Below are 27,797 nucleotides of genomic sequence, written 5' to 3'. Positions count from 1 at the left end.
CGGCCGCCTTTAGCATATCAATGCAAAGTTTTCAACCAATCAGCTGCTGTTAAGTCTGGTCCAATCAGATAACAGATGCTTGAGTTGTGGCTCGGGACTGTACACCTGCTAGTCTTTGTGAAAAGATACAGCAATTTGAAAGCTGCATGTTCACACTGACACAATACATTTAGCTTCTGTGAACATTTAGAGTCACCACTATCATCCAGCAGCCTACAATTCCACATTAACAGATATATCTCCCATGGATGTTTATGGTGTGTGCAAATGAAGAAAATAATGTGTATTTTTTCTATAAAAAAACAAAGAAATCCAAATGTTTTTCCTGGACTTGGTGATAAAGCCAGACTGTGACAGAGAGCAGAAAAGAGTTTTGACAGATAAACTGATCAGCTGACTAACTGTGGAGACCACTATCTTAACTTTAGATTTTTCAAGCAGCTCAAATGTGGAACTCACACCAACAAACAGTTACTGTAGGTCTGGTTAAGATACAGAAAGAGTCAGCTGCTCCCGACAGTCCTGTGGTGTGAGCAGCATGCAGAGACAAAAATGAACACTGTGCTTTCTCAACATTTGGTTTTTATTTATTTAAAATAGTCTCAGTTGTTTGTCAAACATGTTTTATCAAAACCTTTTTCTCGGAAATGTGTGTCAAAGCTGGGCTCTCCTCGCTGCACCGAAAATCCGATGTGATGCTATAATTCCTCGTTAGCACGGCTGCTGTCTTTACAGTAGTCTGAAAGGAAAAGCATGAAGACAAACACATCAGTGTTTATGTTCCACAACCCGAAAATGTGCCACCATCTTAAGACACAAATAGCTAACACTGAACTATACTGAGGCTACTGAGCTGTGCTAATCATTGGCCTCTGCTGTTACTGAATGCTGTGGAAGCCAAACCCGAGCAGCAAAATGAAAACACACACTGACATGCTGAAAGTACTAAAGACAAGCAGACTACAAGAAACAAGTATGTGCTTTAGACTGTGTGTGTGTGTGTGTGTGTGTGTGTGAGAAGAAAAGCTGCTACCTGAGACTCTGCTGCACAACTCCTCGTGCACGTTCTCCTGCCTGTCCCGGCTCAGCACAGAGATGATTTCTTCCTCCAACTCCTCCACCAGCGTTTCACACTGAGACACAGACACATCAAAGACTGGTCAAAGTGTGCTTCGACCATATATGCACAACACACATCTGCACACTTTGTCTCATTTTTCACACAATGTGGGCATGCCATTTGCATGGCGGTGGCCACGTTTCTCTCCTGTTTATTGAACCGCTCATCCATTTTGAAGACTCTGTGAAAGCACCCTTCCTCGCTTTTTATGAATTCGACTTCTGATCCAGCTGCTTTTTCTTTAGCGAGGAACATGGTGGTGAATAAAAAGTACAGACAAAAGTGGCTGTGATGCGAGTCTGAAGCTGTTTATTAAAGCAGCTTTCAGTGGGAGCTGGCTCACTCAATCACACTCATGATGCAATCCAACTTTTGTCAGAATAAACAACAAACTTCTCCCCATGTCTGTTATTTCATCTGTCCTATTAATTCCTTCAGACCTCTCAGTCACATGAAGCCGACACGGTGCGTTGTGGTGAAGCTCACAGCTGTTCAGTGGTCTACACGTCACTAAATTCAATCATGGCTCACTGACCGGGTTTTCTGCAGTGACTGCTGATATCAAGTACTTTCTCATTACTGAAGGCAGGTGAAATGGCTGGCACAACCAACTGCCCACACTACAAATGCATGACAAATTAAAGGAAAACCCTGAATCACTGACCCCTACAGTGAAGAGCTCCGTTGGCTCCATTATGCTACAGGGGGCCATTTGTATCAAAAGAAGGGTCACTGCTATGTAGACACACTTGTTCTATGTGACACAGCGTCTTTGAATGGTTTAAAGAATATGAAAATTGATTTCTGAACAATGTCAGACATAAAAGAGTAATATACTTGTATTTATATAGCTCTTTTCTAGTTTTACTGACATCATGCTCCACCACCGCCATCAAAAAACCCAAAAGGCAATATCTAATTCTGTTCCAAAGTCTATTGCAAGAATAAATGCCGAGGAGCTCTGACGCTGATGTGGCAGGTCACCACATTACTGTTCTGGGTTTTTCTTTCATTTCTCATCTGTCTGTAGCTCACAGATTCATGACCTTCTCTTCAAGAAGACAAAGAAAAGTAGTGTATTTTAAACAGACTCTAAAGAAAAAAGATGTTTGCCAAGTTTTCTATTTTTTCTGCATAGGAGCAATTATTTTAAACAACATGAAATATACATCTACATAAAAGTATCCATATACCAAAATGCCTATAATAAAATGCCTCTATAATAAAATGTATACTTTTGTTAATTTTGACAATGTGAGCTTAACAAACCGATTAATAATTAATTTACTAAAATAAATAAAGATATAAAAGGAATTTCAATAATAGCATTACTGCAACTATCCGAATTTCTAGTCTAACATTTTGTACCTACAATCCCAATTGATAGATTGATGAAAATAGCAAATGTGTATTTAGATTACATATCTGAGTAACTGTATGACTACCTTGTAATGCTTCTGCTATACAAAACGTGTTGTTTTCGATTGGACGGCGCTGGAAACCGACTGATGCAGGGTTGTCATAATCACCGCCTCCATTTTTAAATGTACATCTTCATTTATTGAACAACTTGTTTCAAAATTAGCCAGCACCTCTGAGAATTTTCTTTGTTTTTGATTCTTAATACATAGCAATGGATGAAATTGGCATGACCTGGTTTTGGCCTGGAAATGCTTCCAAAGCTTCTGAACTAGGCTGCAGTTCTAACTATACTATAGTTCTACTTAAAAACAACATTGTTTTCAGTGCATGTTTCCACTCACTGCGAATTTGAGGTCATTGGACGCCTCTGGCCCATCAAACTGGAAGTTCTTAAAGTCGGGGAAGTCGTCGGTGGAAGCACTGCTTCTGGGAGCAAACCTCCTGTACTGCCTGTGCTGGGTGACGGGATCCACATAGAGTGCATAGTCACTCATACTGTTGCACACGCCGTCCAGAAGCTCGCTGAGGTGAGTCTCCGAGCGAGCGAATGGGACCTGGCAAACCAAACCAGAGAGAGAGGAGGGAATCATCATGTTGAACTGGCATGACTGTTCCAGCACGGCTTCTTCTTGGACCGTATAGCCATTGTCTCATGTTTCCAATACTAGATTGCCACGTTGAAACGTCTAAGAACTCGTGCCGAATAGACCAAAACAGCACAGCTGCATCATGGCAAAAAAGAAAAGACTCTGGGTTGGCCTAGTGTTAGCTGTGCTACACCACAGGCCTCAGGGTGGGTCAGTGGGGTGACCTCTTGTTTCCGCTGTGTTTTCTCCATCAACGCTGAAATACCTCACCCTCCAACTTTGACTTTTAACCTGCATGAATACCCTCCCCAACTCTCCATCCAAACTCAGCCATGCTCTTCCACCACCCATCCCTTTCAAGACAAATCAACAGGGCGGTGGTGTCTAGACGGGTCAAGACAGGTGCTGTGCTCTGCTCCCTCCATCCCCGGAAGGATATTGGGTGACAGGGGTGACGCCCAGGGGTGAAGATGCAAGGATAGGGCACTGAAAAGGGTGAAGTAGGGGAGGGGTGGGTTTCAGTGTTTGTATACCTCGAACTAGCAAAAAGAGGGGTTGGAATCCAGAGAAGGGTGGGGTCGTAGGAGGAGGAGATGGGAGAAGCAGAAGGCCTCAACAGAAGCCAAGTGCAGGGTAAACGGCTCATCTCCTCTGCCCCCACCCTGCCTCTGCGCTGTCTTTTGGCCCATTCAGCCCCTCCATCCTCTGACGATCAAAGCAGGAAATCTTCCTTGTTTTCTTTGGTCAAAGAGTGGCAGGACGGAGGTTGGGGGTGGGGGACAGTTTGGGTGGTGAGAGAACACAGAGGAAGAAGGGAGCGTTTTTGAGCCTCTTGCAGATGAACTGGATCTTATAATGATAGATAAATTATACTCTCAGCCTTTGTTTCTTTTTCTGTTTCTCTAACCAGCCTTACTGATCACACACACACACGCATCATACATTTTGAGATGCGGTGATGTGACAAAGGACTGCTCTGCCATCTGTCTTCCATCAAATCTTTGCCTCTTCCTGCTCAGCAAACTGAAATTTTGGGTAGTAGAGCAAAACCAGCCAGTGATTCCTCTGACAATTAGAACCACCTGAGCTCTCCGATGCTGCATTAATCCTTGCAGAAGACCCTGCGCCTGACAACACTGTTAGGGTTGCTAACAGTGTGCTGAGGAAGAAGGAAGAAAGTTGGCCAGTCGACAGAAGGTGTTACAGCACAGGGCTAAAGGTTGGAAGGGCCAGGCACTAGGGGATGTAGGTCATGTAGAGCAGTGGCGATGAGGCTCGCCTATCAATCAAAACTTGCTTGTGGTGACTTTGGCATCAGTGCTGTCATTTCTTTCACTCAATGACTGAATTTTTTGTTTATTGGATTAAAACTTGGTCAATTAATTGATGCTAGTCACACTTTTCCTAGGACCATGTTGACATTTTTAAATACCTTGTTTTTTTTCCACCAAGCTTTTAAAAAGCTAATTTGAGAATGTGCAGTAGAAGCCACTATTTTAATGATTTTGAAGAACACATGATCTGTTTTCACAAAATCATCTTTACCTGAAGCTTGCTAGGTTAGTTTTTAATTACACTCTAATATCCATGCTGATTTGACGGAAGGCTTATAATAATAATAATATAACCGACAAGTAATATTTTATATTTGCATATTTCAGTTAGTCATCTCTCATTAAGGTTTAGTTGGTAGGTTTGACTGCAGCCTGTATTTAGTGAGTCATTACTGGAGCTTAAGTGCTACTGAAGGGACATTCAGTAGAAACAATACTCCTATATAGCATCATCTGTTGAAGCTGTTGCGCAAATGTAATACTTTGGAGTTTCACTTAAAAACAGTACATGTTTGACAATGCAACATTCACAGGTTTAATTAACAGAATTATTAACTGATTCATTGCAGAAATAATTGATAATACATGTTCCTCTATTGTCATCATGTCAGTCATATCTTTCTTTTTATATATATTATTATATGAGAATGAAACTGAATATAAAACTAAATCCTCAATCTCATCCAAACAGCATAAAAAAGAGAAGAAAAGGACTGCTCTCCCCGGACCTACAATAAAACCATGTCAATCCATGGGCTTGGGTCTAAGTCATTATCATGCCATGCTACAAAATGGTTTGGAATTAAAGCCCTTCCTTGCCAGTTGCAGCCGTGTGAAAGGGAGCTGTCAGTCACAGTGTTGTTTGAAGAATGGGGTGGGGGGTGGTGGTTGAGGTGGTAGTGGGGTGTGACTGGTTGGCCCAGAGAATAGGCTTCTCAGGGAAGCTATCCTCCATTCAATTCCCATTGGACAGGGAGCCATTATTGCACCACTGTGGACAGGGGCCTTTCAATGTCATTGTTCTGGTCAATGAAGACCCATAAATTAACAATAATAATAATGATAATAAACAATAAAATAACAATAATAATGTCACATTGGCACCAAGTGGAAGGAGAACCTAAAATGTATTTTTGACCTTTATATGTCATTTAAATCCCAAATTTTCGAATAGCAGTCTTTGATAAAGGTCTAACGGTAATAATATTACTTCATTATGATAGAATAGTAAAGCTAATAGTAAACAGCTGGTCATTCTGAATGGAAATGCTATGCATCTTTATATGAGCTCTAAATCATAGCCCAGGGCTTCTTCGTGTCAGCAATTTGGAAGATAGTGGAGAGCAGAGTCAGCACAAGGACTGAAACACTGTTTGGCGGTAAAGCTTCTTCACTCTTGTCAGAAGTCAGGTGAGAAGACTTTCTCAACAGTACGCTAAGCTCCACAAGCTCCTTCTTTTTCTGTGGTGTAAAGGACCATATTATAGGCCAAACCAGAGATACTAGAAGAGTAAGACATGGCACTGAAGAAGATTAAAAAAAAACTGGCAAAAGCAAAGAATATGATAGAAGCACCTCCAGTTAGTGAGTGTTTAAATCTGACGGGCAGATTGATACTTAATATCATTTTTCTTGTGCCACAACTTCGCTTAGAGTTTAGCCCATGGAGATAGTTGTTCAGAAAAAAGCTTCATCCCACGTAGTGCTGGGCGATATGGAAAAAATATTTATCACGATATGAATTATTTTATATCACGATAACGATATATATCACGATATACCACCTGACCTGTGGTCATCTGGAAAGTATGCAGTCTTTAAACAGCGAGTGGAGAGGGTGCAGTCTTTGTTTTGAATTACTGTAAAGCATGTCGCAAATCCGGGTGCACGTAAAGCAGCACCATGTTGCAAAACCACAAGACAGAGTTTCTTTGCGAAAAATATCATTTTTTAATACTTTATTTTCTCTTGTTAAGAGTATGTATAGTGAGAAGACAACACTAATATATTTGCACAGGCTATTTAACCCTTTAAGACCTACCATAGAACCAAGTCCGCCAGAGCTTATCTTTACATTTATTTATTTTGAGTGTCTTCTTAGTTTTATTTTTGAGACACACAATTTTTTATATACTACAGGAAAAATAAAAATAAATAAATGCAAATTTGCAAAAACACAGCATGTGCATCAAAATAAACTATTTACAACAGTGTAATTTGACTTCTAAGCATCCCAGAAACGATACAGAAAAGCATAAAGTCAAACATGACTTTTAAAAACACCAACATAGGCTTTGAAGCTTAAAAAACTACATTTTCCGCGAAAATGACGTCACTTCCGGTTTCGGGCAGGTAATGGCGGACATGCGAGAGTTCATGCTGACTTATGTACAAACTAGGAAGTGTTATGAACAGCTGATTGGATCGGCAAAGCGTGTTTCTGGAATATTATGTTTTTGTTGCTGCAAGTCTGGAATATTATGTTTTTGTTGCTGGAAGTGCTTTTTATGCAATTTTTGCAAAGCTATATGTGGAAGAAAACCGTGACCTAGGGCAAGCTAATGGAATAAGATGTAAGTACAACTCTTACGGTTTCATATGCAAAAAAACCCATTATTGCGCTACCTTACGTGGTTACAGTTCTACAGGGATTTAAAAATAGTTAGGCAAAACGGAGTGTGCCTGCTCTGACCGGTTGTAAAGGGTTAATGATATATTTTATGTAATAATTTGTAAAATTCGGGTTAGAAACGATAGAAGACAAATGGCACGATAGACACTTTTCTATCGTCCACACGATATATATCGTCATATCGCCCAGCACTAATCCCACGGTTCTGCTTACATCCTCAAGAGGTCCTTTTTCCTCCTCGTCCCTATCATGTGTTTGTGCACACATCGGTAAAGCTTTGTTCACATTACTTTAGCATCTGAAAACTGCAGATTTAAAGCTTCCTTGTATCGTTTTACTTCATGCCAGACTGTTTTTAACTGGACATTGGATGTGTTGCACAATATTTTGCTCAAGTTATCTGGGTACTTCATATTGTATTGAAAAAACATGGTAAAAAATCTTTTTTGTCTTTGAAATATTTAAATCCAGAATAAAATAATATTCTATGTATTTTAACAGAGGAGTGGAGGCATTTTACAGGCTGTTGTGTTCATGGTCAGGTAAGTTCAGTCATTCCTTAGTTTGTTACAATGGTAAATGTGAGTATTTAAAGGCACTCAGATGGTCCTTTCTTACTGTAATTTTGCTCTCATAGTGCTTTTAAATTTAGGCCGATAATGCTGTTTATTCTCATTAGCGAGATTTAACCTTTTTTTAAAAAAACTAGCCAGAGGTTAGAAAACTTGGTTAGAAAGTCTCGTGATGCTCCAGTTTCTGTGATTTATTTCTAAGTGATTCTTAGAAATCAGAAAGAAGTCCAGTGTATTTAACCTTTCAGCATCTGCTCAGATCTGGTTTATCACATTTTATCTCTAGTGACTGCTGATTTTTGATATGCCACGATGAAATACATCAAATGCTGGCCTAGTGATGGTCTCATAAAATCCACTAAAGCATCATGAAGACTTGAACCAGGGAAAATCTGGCTGTTTACATGTTGTGTTTTTGACCTTCTACACTGTCCAAAGTTCAAACATACATCTACGAGCGCCTCTAAACAGGGTCAGCACCACAGAAGATGGACTAGACAGGCAACCAACTTTGACAGGAGGGAATTAGACTCACTAACTTTACTATTTCATTGTAGATGCTCTAAACAGCTATTGACCAAATTATTAATATGGGCTTGGTTGTTACTACAATAACAATTATTATTGTACAACAATTAATTTTACCTATAGTTGTAAAAGTAAGTCAGTAGAATTCAGCTGAGGGGGGGGCACAGTCATCCTTTTGGATGGGCCTGGGCCCCAAAGGCCGTTCACAATGCTAACGCTGCCTCTGGCGCTCACAGAAGAACATGTCCTGTTCACAGACTGATGAATGTAGCCACCACAGTGTTCCCCACTGGTTTTAGAATTCACGTTAAGGCTTCAACATTCGCCATGTTGTCGCTGTTGTTGTGTTTTTAAGAGCCAAAAGATACCATATTTATATAATATGCAGGAGCGCCAAGTTAGCTACTAATGTTGCCAAGTTAGAAGGTGTATTATGTGCTGCACAGGTGAAACAGCGGTTGGGGTGAGGGGAGGAAGACAAAAGAGACCTGAGACATGACAAGTTGAATAATGAAATACTAGTCTCATACATCAATAACGATGTGAAGAGGGAAACTTCAAACATGCTTTTTATGCTGTTTAGCAGGTCAAGTTAACATGGAACTCCAACAATGGGTTCATTTTGTTGCCCTGAGGGTTGTCGCTGTTTTTTTTATGCCGTATGCAGTAAGTGTCTCAGACATGAGACTGATATCAACCAAATCAAAAAGTAAGCAAAAAAAGGAAATTTGTTTGGAAGTTAGACTATTCCTTTAAGAAACCTCCAAGGAAAAATAAAAGATCCTTGTTGGATTAAAAAAATGACTGTCACCTCACTGAGTCACATTTCTAGACCATGATATTATGTGTCATTGTGTCAGCATGCTATTGTGCATCCTCTCATTCTCAATGCATGACTTCCCACCGTTCACTATGAGATCAACCCGCTCCAACTAAGTTCAATGTCTTTGGAAGCCTTAAATGTGTCATTGTTGTGGCAGGCAGGTTTAACTTTTGTGGCACAGAGCAGCCCCATACTCTCAGGAAGTCCTACTGTGACAAGGCCAAAGAGCAGAGACTTAAAACCTGCAAATCCTCCTCACTGATGGCATCTAAGCTGTGACATCCCTCCCTCTCTGATTCACACTAGGTCAAAAGCTGCTGAAAAGAAGGGAGCCGGGAGGGCATGGGATCAAGGTTTGGCTTCTTATGTGGCTCAATAACATCTGATTGACCAGATAATACAACAGGTAGAGGAAAGTCTCAGCTCAGAGTAGAGTAGGAGCTCACTGCTGGAGGAAGCTCATTCTCCCTGCTGGGTGACTGGAATGCTGTTTTCGAACTCTAATCAGGATACATGTAAATGTATCCTGGTTAGAAATCTAAAAGATTTTTAGAATATCAACAAATTAAATCCATAGTAAAAAAGAAATTTTACCTCAGTCAAGCTGAATTACAAACACCACCAAGTGCGGTACACTTTCTTACTCTTAAATCCCCCAAATTATTATCTAAAATATACAGAACACTTTCTAAAATAGATGAATCAATATCCCTTCCTATTGCAAAGTGGGAAGCAGATTTGTCAGTAAGCTTAGACCAAAACTTCTGGTCTCAGGTATGCTTAAAAACCTTTAAATTAGAGCTGGGCGATAGAACGATAACGATATGTATTGCGAAATAACTTTTTCTCGATAGAAAAATTAAACTATTGCGATAGGCCTCATCTCTCTTGTCCTCTTAAAAAAAAAAAAAAAAAAGAACAGCCAATCCAAATTAAGTAGCGCAGAGCCGAACCAATCACAGCCGCAGCGTCACGTCACGTGACTTGTTACGTACAGCACAAGTGCCAAGGCGCACGTGTATTTGTTTTTGCAGCCGGGCTGCCCAGGTAATGAAGGAAATGAGTTTGCCGACTCGAGAAAAATCAACCGAGAGCGTGAGCGAAGGTTACCGAAGAAAAAACCGATGATGGTTCCAATGCCGGAGAGATTGTCGAACGGAAGGGCCATAGAAGTTCCGTAGTGCGAAGGTATTTCGGCTATTTCAAGTCTGACAAAAAACAGAGTACCGCGCACTGTAAATTGTGCCGAAAGCAAGTCTGGAAATACAATAAACCGCTGCATGCTCAATCTCTGACTGAAAGCGCTAATTCGTCATTCGGCTTTTGTCAGACTAAAGTCACTGTTAAAACTGTTTGAAAAGCTAAGCTATACAACAAGGAGAGACTGAAAATTTCCTTTTAGTTCTCAGTTTATTTGATATTGACAAAAGTTAGTCAATTTTGTTCTTCTGTAAAACGAACTAAGATTTATTTTTAGAATTAAAATTTTGTTTCTAAGTGGAATTGACAATTTAGTAGTCTGTTTTGTTTGTTCTATTTTGAAACTTAAACACTTTAGCGGCTGCCTTTTGTGTAGTTTGCAATATTTGCCTTTATTTATCTGAAACTGAAGTCTCATGTTCCTTAAGTACATCTACCCTGTTGAACTTATTATGGGAAATAAATATTTAAATCAAAACAAGCTGCAGATTATTTCACATTTTACTTGTGAGCAACGGCACATTTAAATCTTACAAATATAGTTATTTGGCTTATATCGTGATATATATCGTTATCGCCTGAAATGAAAAAAGCATATCGTGATATGAAAAAATCTTATATCGCCCAGCTCTACTTTAAATTGATTAAAAATCCCAGTCTGCAATTAATACAATACAAAATACTACATAGAGTGCACTATACTGGTCATCGGATGTTCAAGATGGGCTTTACATCTTCCAACAACTGCTCACACTGTCAAGGCAATACACCAGACAATTACATCCACGCTCTTTGGTTCTGTCCACCAGTGCAGAAGTTTTGGCGTGAGATATGTGAAGACTTATCAAAGTGTCTGAAATGTAAAATTCCAACCTCCCCTTTAGTATGCTTGTTGGGAAAATTGGATGATGTCACTACAGAAACTAATACAGTCCACATGGTTTTTACTGCCCTATGCATCGCCAAGAAAATGGTCCTCATGAACTGGAAAAATAAAAATAATCTTAATTCTAGCCAATATAGAAACCATCTAATAGATCACATTAGTCTTGATACAGCCTCTGCCACCACATTAGATCAATCCCTCTGGGCTCCTTTGATCGGCTCCATCACCTAGCGGGGGTGGGGGGTCGTGGTTTGGTCCCGCCTTAGCTGTTGTGGTTGATGTGGAGGTTGGGACGGGCTTAGGGCGCCTGGAGAACCCCTAGAGACGTTATCCCTGGAGGGCTCAACCCGGGGGGTTGTGGTCATAACCTGGTTAGTGGCTCTGGTCGCTCTTAGAGGGTGTTCTCCTCGTGGCTGTGTGCAGCGGGGCTGGGGGATGGTCTGTGCTGGCGGACGTAGGTTACTGGCCTGGTGGCCTGGCTGCCCCTGAGTGGATCCGGGGCAGGCATGGGGGCTTGGGGTTCGGGGGTGCTTCGCCTCCGTGCTGGGGCTCTGGCTGGGCCTTGGGGGATTCGGTCCTCGTCGGTGTGTCGCCGAGGTTGTGGGCGGGTGGGTGCACGGGGGCTCAGCCCTGGCGCAGGGGGCCTCTGGTGCATCGGCCTAACTGGGGGGCTCTTCAACTGGCAGGGAGGTTGTTCCATCCTTGCAGGAGTCCACTCTGCAGGTGGGGGAGAGACATAGGAGAGGTGGAGAATAAACATAACCTGGGTGTCTGTTGTCTTGTGTAGTCTGAGAGATGATTGAATGTTGGGGTGGGTACAGTTTCCTCTGCGGTGGGGTAGGGTGGGCTTCCCCGGGTCCTGTGGGGCTTGGCGGTGCTGCTGCCATAGGCCCCGGTCTGGATGGGCCTGGGCTCCCTTGCCTTGGTGGGTACCAGAGGACGGGGGTGCCTACTGGGGTCAGCGGGGGAGCTGGCCCTAGGGAGGGGCATCTTGCCCCTCCCTTCTTTTCCTCCCCATCCCCGGCTGCCTCCCTCTTCCCGCTCCACCACACCCACCCACACAGGTAGGGCCTTGGGGGGGGGGGGTCACCAGGGTGCAGGGGAGGCATTCCCCCCCCGTCCCCTTCTGGCCACCTGTGTCTCAATTTTATTCCACAACTTAGACATCCACATTACTCACACTCTCATAACACACACATATATATAGGGCCTTGAGGGTGACCACGTTAACGGCGTCCAGTGGACGGTCTGTGTATTCAACCCTACCTCTGGCGCCGGTGCCCACCTCTCAATTTTAAATCCATGTCGACATTGAGGCCTATCTCCCCTCACCACACTCCCTGCCGGTAACTGATGCCCTCAGGGGTTGGTGCATTGGTGGTTCTTGGTGTCCAGGGCTGGGCGCTCAGGTATGCACCAGCTCACTCCCGGTGGCTACTTGGCGGGGCCTGGTGCCTGTCGCTTGGTCAGGCCTCTTCCGGGGCAAAGGGGGCCCCCGGGCCTCCGGCTCGGTTCACTCTGGCACAGCTGGCTGCCGGCAGAGCCGGCGGGCACGCCAGTGCAGCCCCCTCTGGCTTCTCCTCCGTGGCTACTGGGTGACCCCTCGTCTGGGGATCTCCTCAGCCCTTCCCAGGAGGGTGGCACGGATGCCCCTCCGGTGGTACTCCTTGGGCTCTCGCACTCTGGGGCCTCTGGATGTCTGGAGCCTGGATCTCCTCCATGCCTGCTTCATGCCCTGGGGGACGGGGCTATGGCCCTCCACACCCTCTAGCAGACCGTTACATGGGGAAACCTTTTGTATACAAGCGCGCTGATCCACACAGGTGTGCACATGGGTGTTCACTGTTCATAGACATAAACTACACCTTTCTTAGCTGCTACTTTAAAGCACATTGTGCGCTGTCTGTCCTGCGTGCTGCACAACCACATTCAATATTTAGTTTTTACTGCTGTTCACACTTAGCTAGATTAACGTGATGGTGTTGTGTTTAGTATGTTGCTTTGTTTTTTTTTTTGCTTGTTTTCTCTTCTTTTTCTCTCAACAGGTGATCCAGGAGATTTTTTTTTCTTTGTCTTTGTAAGTGCCCTTTCTCACTGTCCCTTTTCCCTTTTGTTTTCTTTTCCTTCCTCTCTTTCTTTCTCCCTTTCCTATCCCCCAGTCATGTCTGTCCCATCTGTAACAACTGAAAATAAAATAAATAATAACAACAAAGGTTGATCAAATGGACCAATACGGCAATGCCATGATGATCCATTTGGCAAAATAAATTCATTTGGTATCCTTGTTGGTCTTCAGACAACAATTCTGACGGCTAAAGAACCAAATGGGACAGACAAAAAAAAAAAAAAAAAAAAAAAAAAAAAGGATACATGTAAATGCTTAGAGGATAGTTTGGATTTTGTTTTGAGGAAAATTATGCAGTAAAACTTGATGACTTATGTCGTCACACAGAACATCTAATGGCTACACTGAGCTAGTAATATCAGTGTTGAAAACAGTTGTCATGATTCTGAATTTGCCTGTAGGTGTCGACACCTATGTGCACACACTGATCGGTGCAGTTATCAGTGATAGTCACAACAAACACTAAAGCTCCAGAAATCAATAGTATAGCTGTAAACCTCATGATTTTCTGGCCTCTGAGCAACAGAACATGTCATAGTTCCAGGGGGGTGTGACCTCATTACAGCAGGACAATAGCCTGGATCAATCTTCTGTGCTCACACAGTGTCATGCACACAGCCACAGTAACAACAAAGATCAATCGACTCCTCCATGAAAAGACCGCATCAACGTGAGTCTCTGTTAATCACAGCATCTATGACATCTATGTAGAAATGGCTCCTTGTACCCCGATTGCACTGTTAAAATGTACATGATGTTCAAGCAGTCTTTAAATAAAAATCAAAAGCAAATAAGAGCCTCGGGTCGGATGGGATTACAGGAAGACTGCTGAAGAACTATGCAAAACAACTTAGTCATGTGTTTTATGACACATTTACCATGTCTTGTGTACAGAAGTGAGTCCCTAAACTGTGGAAGTAGTCTATTGTGTTCCCTATGGCTAAATACAGTATACCCAAACAGTTTAATACACTCAAACCAGCAGCTCTGATTTCACTGGGTAAACAGGAAGGAGAAAAGGACTAGGCGGGGTGATCGAGATGGAAAGGATGAGCTTAGAGTGCTTAACGTGGAGATGTGCTAGCAAGTGCAGAGAGTTTGGTGAGAGTGTGTTGAGAATTAACTGATCTCTCCGAGTTAACTTCAGCAACTACCAAACCATCAACGTGTCTTTAGGACCCATTCCTACAAAACTGTTCAAAGAAGTCCAACTATTTATTTATGCTTTAATTTCTATTTTAATCAACCCTCTCTATTAATGGGCTATGTACCACAGACCTTCTAGCTCGCAGTAATTGATTGATTGATTGATTAGTAATTTATTTCAACATGTGAACAATATACGGGTACATTTAGAAAAGAAAGTAAGAGAGAGAAAAAAAATACTATACAAAATACATACAAAAAAACCATTCTGATTAATTTACATGTTGAAAGGGAGTGGGAAGAAGTAAACACTTATTTAATCCCACCCCGTTGCCATAAATTATCAGTTAATATTTAGTCAGCTTCCTTACTGATATAATTTGTAATAGAAATAGTGAACAGATTTCTGATATACTATATACTATAATATTACATCATGAATTTTTTTTTTTTTTAGTTTTTTTTTTTTTTTTTTTTAAATAGAGACATTCATTTAATTTCAATATTTTCCTTTTCTTTACAGTTCGAGAAGATCATATTTTTATAACTCTTTTTGAACAGTTTTATGTTTGGACATTGCTTTAATTCCATATTCAGACTGTTCCATAGTTTCACCCCATGAACAGAAACACAAAAGCCTTTTCTTGTAGTACGTACCTTCCCTGTTTTGAAGTTACAAAAACCCCTTAAATTATAACTTCCTTCTTTCAAAAAAAAACATACTCTGAATATTACCTGGCAGTTCTTTATTTTTTGCTTTGAATAGAATTTGTGCTGTTTGGAATTTCACTAGATCATCCATTTTCAATATTTCAGACTGCAAAAATAGTGAGTTTGTATGTTCCCTATAACCTGCATTGTGGATGATTCGAATTGCTTTTTTTTCAAGAGTAAAAAGTGAATGTAATGTGGTTTTATAGTTATTGCCCCAGACCTCTGCACAATAGCTTAAGTACGGTGAAACCAGTGAGCAGTAGAGAATATGAAGTGATGTTCTGTCTAATACCTGCTTTGCCTTGTTTAGTATTGCAATGCTTCGTGATACTTTGGAATGAATATATCTTACGTGAGCTCTCAGTTAAGTTTTTCATCTATTATTACCCCCAGAAATTTATTTTCACTGACTCTTTCAATATCAACACCATTTATTTGAATCTTTGCATTTGTATTTAAACTACTATTTCCAAATAACATAAGTTTAGATTTATTCAAATTTAATGATAATTTGTTTTTATCAAGCCAGAACTTCACTTTACTTATTTCATTAGTCCTCCAATAAATTATGCAGATCATCACCAGAGCAAAAAATGTTTGTATCGTCAGCAAAGAGAACCATTTTTAATACTTTGGACACTTTACAGATGTCATTAATGTACAAGTTGAAGAATTTTGGACCCAAAACTGACCCTTGGGGTATACCACAAGCAATGTCCATACATAAGGAGCAACCACCATTTAATTTTACAAACTGCTTCCTGTCACCTAAATAACTCCGGACCCAATCTAAAGCTACCCCTCTGACACCATAACGTTCCAGTTTTCTTATTAATATATCATGATCTATAGTGTCAAATGCCTTTGTCAAGTCTATGAATAACCCAGCCACATATTGCTTTTTGTCTATGGAATTTGTGATGTATTCTATTGAATCTAATAGTGCCAATGATGTTGATCTGCTTGATCTGAAAATTTTCCAGTCGGTTTTTAAACAGTTTTTCAAAAATTTTTGAGAATTGAGGTAGTAAAGAGACAGGCCTGTAGTTTGTGAAATGGTGTTTGTTGCCAGATTTGTATAGAGGTATAACTTTTGCTATTTTCATTCTGTCTGGAAATCGACCAGTTTGAAGTGATAAATTACAGATGTATGTAAACGGTTTTATAATAGCCTCAATGACTCTTTTAACCACCATCATATCAATATCATTACAATCCAAAGATTTCTGATTTTTACATTTTTTGACAATTTCAAAAACTTCATTTTCATCAACAGCTGTAAGAAACATAGAATATGTATTTCTGTCAATCAGTGTATCCGGTTTGTCCTGTGCTTTCCCAGGATCAGTGATTGTTCTTGCTAAATTTGGTCCAGCAGTTACAAAGAATTCATTGAGACTATTTGCCACAACATCCATATTGTATTCTTCATGGTCATTACAAATGAAATACTTGGGATAGTTCTTTTGTCCAGTCCCACGCTTTATAACACTGTTCAGTATTTCCCATAATCTCTTATTATTATTTCTATTTATATCTAATTGCTTCATATAGTATTCCTTTTTACTATATCTAAGTATATTAGTTAACCTATTTTTATATCTTTTGTATCTGATTTCAGCATCTTTAGTTCTCGTTCCTAAGAACTCTCTGTATAGAGCATTTTTCTTTATACATGCATTTTGCAGACCTTTTGTTATCCATGGACAGTCCATATATTTATGTTTCCTACTATATTGCTTTATTGGACAGTTAGTATTGTACAGTAATGTAAATATTCTAAGGAATTCATTATACGCACTATTAACGTCCTGTTCCTGATATACTTCACCCCAGTTCTCTTTCAATAAATCTTTTTTAAATGCATTCATTCTTTCTTCTGTTCTTACTCGTCTGTACTCTTTTTTACTGTCCATTTTATTGATCTTGTAATTCCTATCATAGATTGTAAAAATTGGAAGATGGTCACTTATGTCGTTAATCAGGAGTCCACTTACAGTCTTATTTTCAATGTCATTTGTAAAAATGTTGTCTATGAGAGTTGCACAATGTGATGTGATTCTGGTGGGTCTAGTAATTTTAGGGAATAGGTTCATACTGTACATTGTGTTTATAAATTCCTCAGTGGTTATATGTTTATTTGGGTTCAGCAAATCTATATTGAAGTCTCCACAAATGAAAACTTTTTTGTGAGCTATTTCAATAAATGTTTCTTCTATCCAGTCTTTAAATGTCTCAATACTACTACCTGGAGCTCTGTATATACAGCTAATGATTACATTTTTACTTTTTTCTTTACAAATTTCAACTGTAATACAGGGCTCGCAAAATCGCTAGCCCGACGTCCCGGGGCTAGCGATTTTTCCAGTCGGGCTACCAGAATCTATCCCTGCCCTGCCCGTCGGGCTATCATAGGAAGGAAAAATATATGTCAATGCTTTTGCATTCTTTCGGAAATGTAGCTGGGTAAATATGTCATTGGCATCGGTGAACCACTGCCAATATGTGACTAGGGCTGCTCAATTAATCGAATTTTAATCTAAATTACGATCTGGGCTTTCAACGATCATTAAAAATGACTGAGCCGATTATTAGCACCTCCCTCGTGCTTTACTCTCGCGCTGCTCCGTGTGGCAAATCGAGCGCACCTCTCTGCGTTTCGAACACGCGGCACAACAATTAAGAGGAGCTAACAGAGGGAAGCTCGGAAAGCTAAGCAGAAGTTATTTGGAGAGGAGAGTGACTGCCGTTGGTTGAAAAGAGAGGTAAAAAAACCCTTCAGTGGTGTGGAAACATTATGGGTTCGCGGAGTCAGACGTGGATCAAGTAGACATAGTGTGTAAACTTTGGTGTCTTAGCTGCACCACAGAGCGACATGGCAAAGTTCACTAAACATAGATGTTTACATTTTATTTTTTTATATTGCAAACATTTGCACTGTTATCAGTATTTGCACACTATTTTATACTATTTTTGACAATCTTTAAAGCCATTATTCAATACATTGTTATTGTTAAATAAATATCATCAAATAATCGAGATCTCAATTTCAGTGAAAATAATCGTGATTATCATTTTTGCCATAATCGAGCAGCCCTATATGTGACATATTGAAATCGCGTTTGAATTTGCGCTTGTTTTTTTGCTTTCACTTTGCAATTGCGCGAACTGTGTATAGAGAGCGACAGTACTGATTGGTGAGTGACGATAATTTGCGCACCAATTCCTCTGACATCGTCTTATCAATCGTTAGTTTACTATCAAACATGACAAGTGAAATCTCCCGCAGGAAGCTTAAACATGTGAGAGGTTGATCGCGCAGAGAATCGCTGAGCGTTATGTGAGTGCGTGTGTAAAGGCAGCAGGATATATATTTTAGTTCTGCTGAGCCAAATAAGACCGGTCAGGGTGAAGAAGTGACAGCCAAAGAAAAGCTTACCACAAAACGGAAAAGTTATGACAAATCAGAATATAAGGCAAAAAGAAAGTGCAGCTTTATGGTTTCATGGACAAAAGAATTTCTGTGGCTGGAATATGACAAGCTAAATAACCAGGGGTGCACATAAGTGGTCTGCAGGTGCGCATTCGTTGTCAAAATAAAATACGCGCACAAGATAAGAAGTTGCAACGCGTGTTTGCGTCCATAAGATTTTCTGGAGGAGGACAGACATTTGTTTAGAACTCTTAAAGATGTCGAAGAAGCTCCTTTAAGCAATTACTTTGGTGTTCCTCCACCTCCAAAGAAATGTCAGATGGAGTCCGAACCACAAAAGAAGCGCGTATTCTAGGAAAAGTGGTTGCAGGAGGTGAGCTGGCTTTAAACAAATGATGAATGCACAGAGATTTGGTGCAGAATGTGCCATGAAAATCCCACTCTAGCGGACAAAAACACTGCCTTTTATATGGACGCAAACGCGCGTTGCAACTTCTTATCTGGTGCGCGTCTTTTATTTTGACAGCGAATGCGCACATGCGAACCACTTATGTGCACCCGTGTAAATAACATAATGTTCTGCCGGGTGTGTTGTTGGTTTCCCTCGATTTCTGAGTCGACAAGTGCCTTTGTTACTGGGACCAGTAATTTTAAGAAAGGTCCCCATTAGGACCCATGAGAAATGCAAGAAATGGATTATTGCTCATTCTGCAAATAACATACTAAAAATCAACCTGAAAAATCTGTTTAGAACAGCGTACTATGTTGCAAAGAGTGAACTACCACTGGCAAAATTTAGCAGTCTTTGCAAACTTCAAAAAGCAAATGGCCTAGATCTTGGTTCCACTTGCCTCTTACCTGTGACTCCAGTGGAAATTTCAAATTCAGGATCTGACACAGACTGATTCCTGTTGTACAGTTCTTACAAGTTCATAGAAATTTATGTTCAATTACAACCAAGTATTTGAGTTGATGATTGTAATTTTTATACAATATTGTAATTTGTGTTTCAACAATTTTTTGATTAATGTTTTGTTTCCGTTACAATATTATACATTAATGTATAATATTGTAACGGAAACAAAACAGGAAACAAAACATAAAAAAAAAATTGCTCCCTTTTTTATTCGGGCTACTTAAATTTATTTTGGGCTACCAAAAATTGAAGAGTCCCTGCCCGAAGGGCTACCAGGGATTTTGAAATTTTGCGAGCCCTGTAATACATTCTAGTACATTATCAATCACCATCGTCATCTTTTCCACCACATTAAATTTTAAGGATTTGTCCACATACAAGGCCACTCCTCCTCCTCCTTTGTTTCGCCTAGTTATAAATGTGAATTCATAACCCTCCAGTTCAAAGTCTGTTCCTTTTTCCATATTGATCCAAGTTTCTGATAAGGCAATGACACTAAATGGATGTGAAAACTGGTTAAGATATTCTTTAATATGATTAAAATTAGCATAGAGACTTCTACAGTTAAAGTGGATAATTGATAATTTATTCTCAATTTTAATCCTCTGATTGTAGTCTTTATTTGTATAGTAGCAGCAATTGTTATTGTTAGATGAGAAGAAGTTGTTGTCTGGATCTATTTCATATTCCAAGTCCTGTGTATTGTGATCCATATAGTTAAATGTTTTCCGTTCCAATTGATCATATTCTGCAACTGTCTGGATGATGCAGCTGTTTCTTCCAGATGTATCTGAGTTCTTCCTTCCAGTGTGTGTCATAAGTTTCACGTGGCTGCTAAAGACATTGATGAGTACACAGACTCAGTCTGCGGATTCATCAGAAAATGCGTGGAAGATGTCGTCCCATCCAGAACAGTTAAATCCTTCCCAAATCAAAAACCCTGGATTAACAGAGATGTTCGCACAGCACTGGCGGCACGGAGCACCGCTTTTGCCTCCGCGAACACATCGGACTACAAACACGCACATTACCAACTCCGGAAGACGATCAAAGCAGCCAAACGTGAGTACAGGGACAAGGTGGAGCAACAGTTTGACAACCCTCGGAGTATGTGGCAGGGACTAAACACGATCACAGACTTTAGAGGGAAAACCAGCACACCGCAGACCACGGCCTCTCTGTGTGAGGATCTAAACGTATTCTACGCTAGATTCGACACAGCGAACACCACGAGACCGGACAGTGTGCGCACCGCGGATGACGTCAGTGCGCACACTGTGTCTGAGGAGGATGTGCGGAAGTGCTTCAGGAGGGTGAACGCACGCAAAGCTACTGGTCCGGACGGGATTCCCGGCCGCGTCCTCAAGTCATGCGCGGCTCAGCTGGCTGGAGTGTTTACACACATCTTCAACCTTTCCCTCTCTCTGTCTGTAGTCCCAGCCTGCTTCAAAATGGCCACCATCGTCCCTGTACCCAAATCCTCCACCATCTCCTCATTGAACGACTGGCGACCCGTAGCCCTGACCCCCATCGTGAGCAAATGCTTCGAGAAGCTGGTCAGGGACTTCATCTGCTCTGCACTACCCGACTCACTGGACCCTCTACAGTTCGCATACCGCCACAACAGGTCCACTGATGATGCCATAGCCCTGACACTCCATGCTGCCCTGTCACACCTGGAGAAGAGAGACACGTATGTGAGAATGCTGTTTGTAGATTACAGCTCAGCATTCAACACCATCGTTCCCTCGAAGCTGGACAGGAAACTGCAGGATCTAGGACTGAGCAGCTCCCTCTGCAGCTGGATCCTTAACTTCCTGTCTGACAGACGCCAAGTGGTCAGACTGGGCAGCACCACCTCATCCCCCATCACACTGAACACTGGTGCTCCACAGGGGTGTGTACTGAGCCCTCTCCTGTACTCACTCTACACCTACGACTGCACGGCCACTAGAAACTCCAACATCATTGTGAAGTTTGCGGACGACACTACAGTGGTGGGTCTTATTACCAACGGTGATGAGACGGCCTACAGGGAGGAGGTCAGCGCCCTGACCCACTGGTGTCAAGACAACCATCTCACCCTCAACGTCGCAAAGACAAAGGAGTTGATAGTGGACTTCCGGAGGTGCAGAGGAGTACACACCCCCATCACCATCAACGGCGCTGCTGTGGAGAGAGTAAGCAGCTTCCGCTTCCTTGGTGTACATCTGGCTGAGGATCTTACGTGGTCAGTACACATAAACAAAACAGTGAAGAAGGCGCAGCAGCGCCTCTTCTTTCTCAGGAGACTGAAGAGATTCGGCATGAGCCCCCGCATCCTCAGGACCTTCTATCGCTGTGCCATTGAGAGCATCCTCACTGGATGCATCACCACCTGGTACGGCAACAGCACCGCTCACAACCGCAAAGCTCTCCAGAGAGTAGTGCGGTGTGCTGAACGGATAATTGGAGGTGAGCTTCCCTCCCTCCAAGACATCTACAGGAAGCGGTGCCTGAGGAAAGCGGAGAGGATCATCAAGGACTCAAGTCACCCCAGCCATAAACTGTTCAGACTACTTCCATCAGGAAGGAGGTTCTGCAGCATCCGGTCCCGTACCAGCAGACTGAGAGACAGCTTTTTCCATCAGGCCATCAGACTGCTGAACACTTCATAGACACCTCACCCTCACTACTGGAACTTCAACATTATGCACTCCATACTGTATATAAATACCACTGTTTTGCACATACCAACCTCTGTATATTTTATATATCTTATTTTATTGTTTACTTTATTTCATTTGTAAAACATGTATATACATACTATATACACACTCAAACACACACACGTAGAAAAACATATTTAGTATACACATTCAGTAATGTATATACCTTTACATATTGTACATATATTTATTACTTTTTAGATTAGCCAGTTTTATATTTTGCTTGTTTTACGTTATTGTATTTTGCACAACTCTGTTGCTTGTGAAGCTCGCACACAAGAATTTCACTCACATGTACTGTACCAGTGTACCTGCACATGTGATGTGACAATAAAAGTGATTTGATTTGATTTGATTTGATTTTAAGTGAGTGTGTGGTTGTCTGTTACCTTGTTTGCCGTCCAGATCGTGTTGCTCACTGATATTTTTCGAGATCCGCCACGTTTTTAATGGTCAGAACTTTGGCTTCCTCTGGTGATCCGTTTAGTTTAATGAATATTTTACAGTTCGTCGTCCAAGTGCTTTGGATTTTTCCCAGCTTCTTAAGGTGTCGCGCTTTTTTGGTTATTTCAGCGTTGTGTTTGGTTAGATGTTCATTGATAAAGACATTAGATCCTTTTAATTTTCTTCCTTGTTTCAGCAGCGTAATCTTGTGCTTCCGATTTACAAACCTTAATATAATAGCCGGTATGTTGCCGTCCCTCCTGGGAAGAGGGTGGCATGCTTCGACAGAGTTACAGTCCAGGTCAATCCCTTTGGACCGCAGGAAAGCAGCCACCTGGTGTTCCGTGTAGCTAATTTCAAGCTCTCCAGGTTCCTCATTGCTGTCAGCGGTCACCGCCTGAGCGTATGACCGGGGTTTAATATGGAGCCCAGTGATGATGACGTCGTTTATCCTGGAGTATTGTTCCAGGTCAGCGACCTTATTTTCCAGGTATGCAATCTTTTTATCTTTTTCGGCGTTTTGGATGCGAAGGAGCTTTACCATTTCCACAATTTCAATGATATTTTTCTGCTGCAACCTGATAGTGGAAATTTCCTCCATTATGAAGTCAAGAGACTTTTTAATGTCCTCGACTTCCTCAGCTGTCGGTGTCCTCTTCGGCCCCATTTTCTCTGGTTACCCTGGTAGCAGGTTCAGTCAGCTGATTCCTCAGTCAGCTGTTAGCCTGGTAACGTGTTGGCTAGCCTGCAATTACCTCGTTAACTCTGTTAGTCCAGTCCAATATCCTGTATCAAAGTCTTAATCCAAACAGGGTTTTACCAAAGTTCCAACAATTTGAGTCTTTGCTCCAGAAATTGATGGCCAAATTTCAAAAATCCACAGGACACGATCAAAACACAACTTTCAAACAAATGGCAAACAGGATTAAACTGCTACTTGAAAAGCCATCAGTTAAACCAAGGGGTCTTAGTCTAAGGAGCTTGGAAAGAAAAGTGTCTGGACTTCTTTAAGTTACTTAAGTTACTTCTTAACTTAAAGAAGTCCAGACGCTTTTCTTTCCAAGCTCCTTAGACTACGATGACCTGGATGACCGAGAACCGTCACAGACAAGGGGTCTTAGCTAATTATAGACCAATCACCAGCCTTCCTTTTATCCCAAGATTTCTTGAAGATTTCCCGAGATTTCTTGATGCTTACTCTGAACTGCATTGCCTTGGCCTCCAGTAACACTGTGAGGAACCTTAGAGTTTTTTAAACAAATGTGTAGGAAATTCAAAACATTTTGTCTTAGAGTGACGCTAAAAAACTAGTTTATGCATCTATTCTAGGGTGGACTATTGTAACTCATTGTTATCAGGCTGTCCTAAAAACTCCTTGAAAAGCCTTCAGTTGATCCAAAATGCTACACTTAGAGCTGGAAAACTAGAAAAAGTCATTCCTAGAAAAAGAAAGCAAATTTCACCCGTAATGGCTTCCCTTCATTGGCCTGTTAAACCCAGAACTTTAAAATCCTTCTCGCATACAAGGTCTTGAATAATGAAGAAGAGAGAGAGCACTTCGCTCTCAGACATGTGGTTCACAGGATATTTAGAAATAGAATGGAAGGCAGAGCCTTAAGACCCCTCTTTGGTGGATTCAGGAGACAGACACTGATATGATTAAGCTTCAAACTTTAACTTTTTAAGAATATAGTCAGGGATGGATCAGGTGACCCAGAGTCCTCCCTTAGTTATGCTGCAATAGACCTAGGCTGCTGAGGGCCTGCCATGATGCACTGTGATTCACCTTCACTCATTGTGTGTTTACACACCACTCTGTATTTAATCATTAGTTGTTACTGGTTTCTGCATCTCTTAAACAGTGTATCTTTGTCCTGTCGTCCCCCATCAACCCCAATCAGTCACGACAGATGGCTGCCCCTCCCTGAGCCTGGTTCTCCTGGAGGTTTCTTCCTGTTCAAACTTCGATCCTCCTTCCCACTTTTTACTCATAGGGGGGTCACCGATGAGGAAGCATCTGTTGGGGCTTTGGCAAGTGAGTGGTGTGTGTGTAAACACTGGCGTAAAGTACCTTTTTGTCTTTCATGGTTCCATCAGGGTTGAGTCTAAAGCTGCCGACATTGATGGTTTTCTTTGGGTCCACCTGACTGATTGAGTGGTTCAGTTCATCCACGATTGCCTTGCATGCTGGGAAACAGAGGTAAACCTCAGTGATGGAAACAATACAAGCAACAGCTCACAGCCTGGAATTAAGTGAACATCAGTACGTAAGTAACATGAAAAATCATCCAGAATTCAGTCTCATACTGATGTTTGTGGAAGTGCTACAGGGTCAAAATGCTATGGATGGGAATTGATTCCCGATTTGATTCCCTTATCGATTATCACTGGATCCACCAGCATCTCTAAGCAGCATATCAACAACATTACATTCATGCTAATTAATTACACGCTGTGGGTCATATGTTTGTGCATGTTGTAAGTATTTCTCCTCGTTTTTGCATTTATGCATTTATTGTGCACAACACACTGTGCAAGATAAGAAAGACGGGACAGGAGAGGAAGAAGAGAGGTTAGATTAAAAGATGAGGATTGATGAGGACTTATATGCAAGTCCTCATGTTTTTAAATCAGATATTGGGTCTGTACATGTGAAATCGCATCGTCCCTTTTCTTTAGATTCAAGCTGAGTATAATAAGAATTTTTAAAAAAGTTTTACAGTTTGTATTCCCATCTACTGATATGATTTCATCATTGTGTAAATATTGCATGAGGTTCAGTTAGCTTTGCAGGAAAATAGAAATATCCTCCAAAGAGCTACTTTTCACTTTATTACTTTGAGTACATTTCTGAGCCTGTAGTTTTTATGTTTACTTTAGTAAAGAAGTTGAATCAGCACTTCAACCTTACTGAAGTATTTTTTAACAGTAGTATTTGTACTTGTACTTAAGCACAGAATGTCTGTACTTTTGCCAACTCTGGAGTTACTTGGTGAGATGCTTTTGCATTGCAGTTCAGTTGTGGTTTTCCTTTAAATAGCATCAATATTCTTTGAGACAGAAAGCTTCTGTCAGATCTGCATGACTTACCAGAACAGTAGAGCACCTTGTCCCTCTTCCCCTGGCTGCTGCCAGTAAAGACAGAGAGCACCATCACCATCATCTGAATAACCCACGCAGTCATCTTGATAGCCTAATAGTACAGAAAGGCATATACAGTAAAAACTAAAATCAAATTTCAGTATACTACACCTAAGTAACAGAGTCTTAAAGTGTGAAGACATTTCAAAAAACACAACATATTGTGTATTTAAAAAAAACAAAACCCAAACAACATACAATTTAATATGCAAATCATATTTTCAGTAAGTTTAGTGTGCTTATGCATTATTGAAGTGTTATTTTACCTCCACATGTACACAACTGAAACTGAGACCTGAAACCTTAAAGAGGGGAGCACTTTGGGAACTTTACGCAGGAATCAACAAGTGCTTTTCCTAAAACGTTACCTGTAGTTTTTGCAGTACAAAGCCCCCGAATGGTCATTTACGGAAAAGGCAAGCATAAATCCGATCAAACTGTACTTAAAACGAACTATTTATGGACTTAGCGAATGCCGAATTGTACGCTCATACAAGTAAAATATTAACAATATTTTCAACACGTTATCACCGCTGGGATTTTGATCGCCATACGAGACTTGTCTTAAGATTTCACATTTGTTTACGAGGTACGGTCCACGTCGGGGTTAGTAAGGGAGCGGTGGTAGCTTGTCTTACCTGGCGAGGAAAGCGAACTATAGCAGCTAACAGCGGACGTGGAGCCGGCTGGACTCAGTGCAGCAGCGCTATTACTACAATAATGACATGTCCTCAGCTCATTTGTCTATACATGCCTATCTCTGCTTCACTTACTGACAGGTAACAGCACTGACACATACAGTATAACAGTTAGCTTTCCGGGTGTGCCTTTCAAAATAAAAGGGCATTGCCCTAAAAATATTCTATATTTAACTATTGTACGGGAATTGCGGTAGTAAAGTTCAAACACAAAATAATAATAATAAAAAATAAGTCAGAATCTTTGTCTCGAAATAATTATTCAGTATATCTTTATCATAACAAAAATCATGCGTCAATCTTAAAAGCACACTCGGCCTACTTCTCTTAGTACGCCTAGTTCCGGCTCGCTTGTCGTCTTGACGTGCTCGGCTCTGGTGTAGCCACGTTCAGTCAGGCATAGAGGTGGACAGCCAATCATATTTCAAACTCAAAGAGCATGGACCAATCAAACTGACGCAGTGTCTACAGGCGCTGACTCTTGGACGCTTTGGTAGAATGTGGAAATCGGACTTCAGTGTGCTGCTGACTTTAGACCAAGCAGTGGTGACTTGTGAATTCATACAAAAATAAATAAACAGTACTGCAATAAATTCAACTACATTCATTTACGCCAAACATAAACCATCTCCTGTTACAGTCAGTTAAAAATAAATATAATTTAAATAGAATATATTCAACTGTTCAGAATATATTTACGTGCATGTGACTTATAGCTTTCGACTGCAGTGCTATAGAAAATATACCACCACAGTGATATGCTGTGGCCGTAAATACTAATGGATCTTACTGAAGAGCTCCTTCCCCTTCTCTAAACATAACAGCTCAGCTCCATGCTGAGGTTAATCAAGCAACGCATTGTAATTCACTTCCCACCTGTGCATGCGTGAGAGAGCGAGACTCAGAGCCAGGTGGTGTCTTTACGGGGGGATCTGACCTGGTTTTCCTGCTGCTAATTGAATCTTATCTTTAACATCAAAGTCTCGATTGGACAGGTAGATGTAAATGTCCACAATACAGCATGGCGTGCAGTGGTGAATAAAAGCTGTCTGCCATTGCTAAAAAGGTAAAATATAGTCAAGATATTTGTCAGTGTGCTGCTTAGTATGCTTGCAGAGGCATCGTGTTCTCAGATTGTACAGCCATAAATCCGTCTGCACATCTTCATGTTTTAATTTTTAATGTTTAAATGCCGAAAAGATGCTTCAAATAATGTTCCTGCAAGGGTAAAAGTTTAGCACTGGTAAAAGTTTAGCACTAGAGGTGCCAAATGTGTCATTTTGACTCCTTTGGCATTTTAACATTAGCAAGCAGTAACTTTTACATAAAGGCAAGCAGAAACAACAGCACTGTTTAAGAGGAAAGGAC

General features: G+C 41.1%; 1 protein-coding gene across 1 annotated transcript; it reads right to left on the bottom strand.

Annotated features, from left to right (window-relative positions):
- Positions 1–556: 556 nt before the first annotated feature.
- On the bottom strand, positions 557–26,547 carry cnpy1 (canopy FGF signaling regulator 1). Its single transcript, XM_063462715.1, has 6 exons — positions 26,370–26,547; positions 25,681–25,783; positions 24,662–24,777; positions 2,884–3,096; positions 1,034–1,133; positions 557–739 (listed from the first exon to the last, which is right to left on the bottom strand). The coding sequence occupies exons 2-6, from the start codon at positions 25,772–25,774 to the stop codon at positions 699–701; spliced, it is 564 nt and encodes a 187-aa protein (XP_063318785.1). The 5' UTR covers positions 25,775–25,783; positions 26,370–26,547; the 3' UTR covers positions 557–698.
- Positions 26,548–27,797: the final 1,250 nt, after the last annotated feature.

Source organism: Pelmatolapia mariae, linkage group LG18 (genome assembly GCF_036321145.2).
Source record: "Pelmatolapia mariae isolate MD_Pm_ZW linkage group LG18, Pm_UMD_F_2, whole genome shotgun sequence".
Taxonomy (NCBI): Eukaryota; Metazoa; Chordata; class Actinopteri; order Cichliformes; family Cichlidae; genus Pelmatolapia; species Pelmatolapia mariae.
Note: the sequence above shows the minus strand (reverse complement) of the source record. Positions and strands in the feature narration are given on the sequence as shown.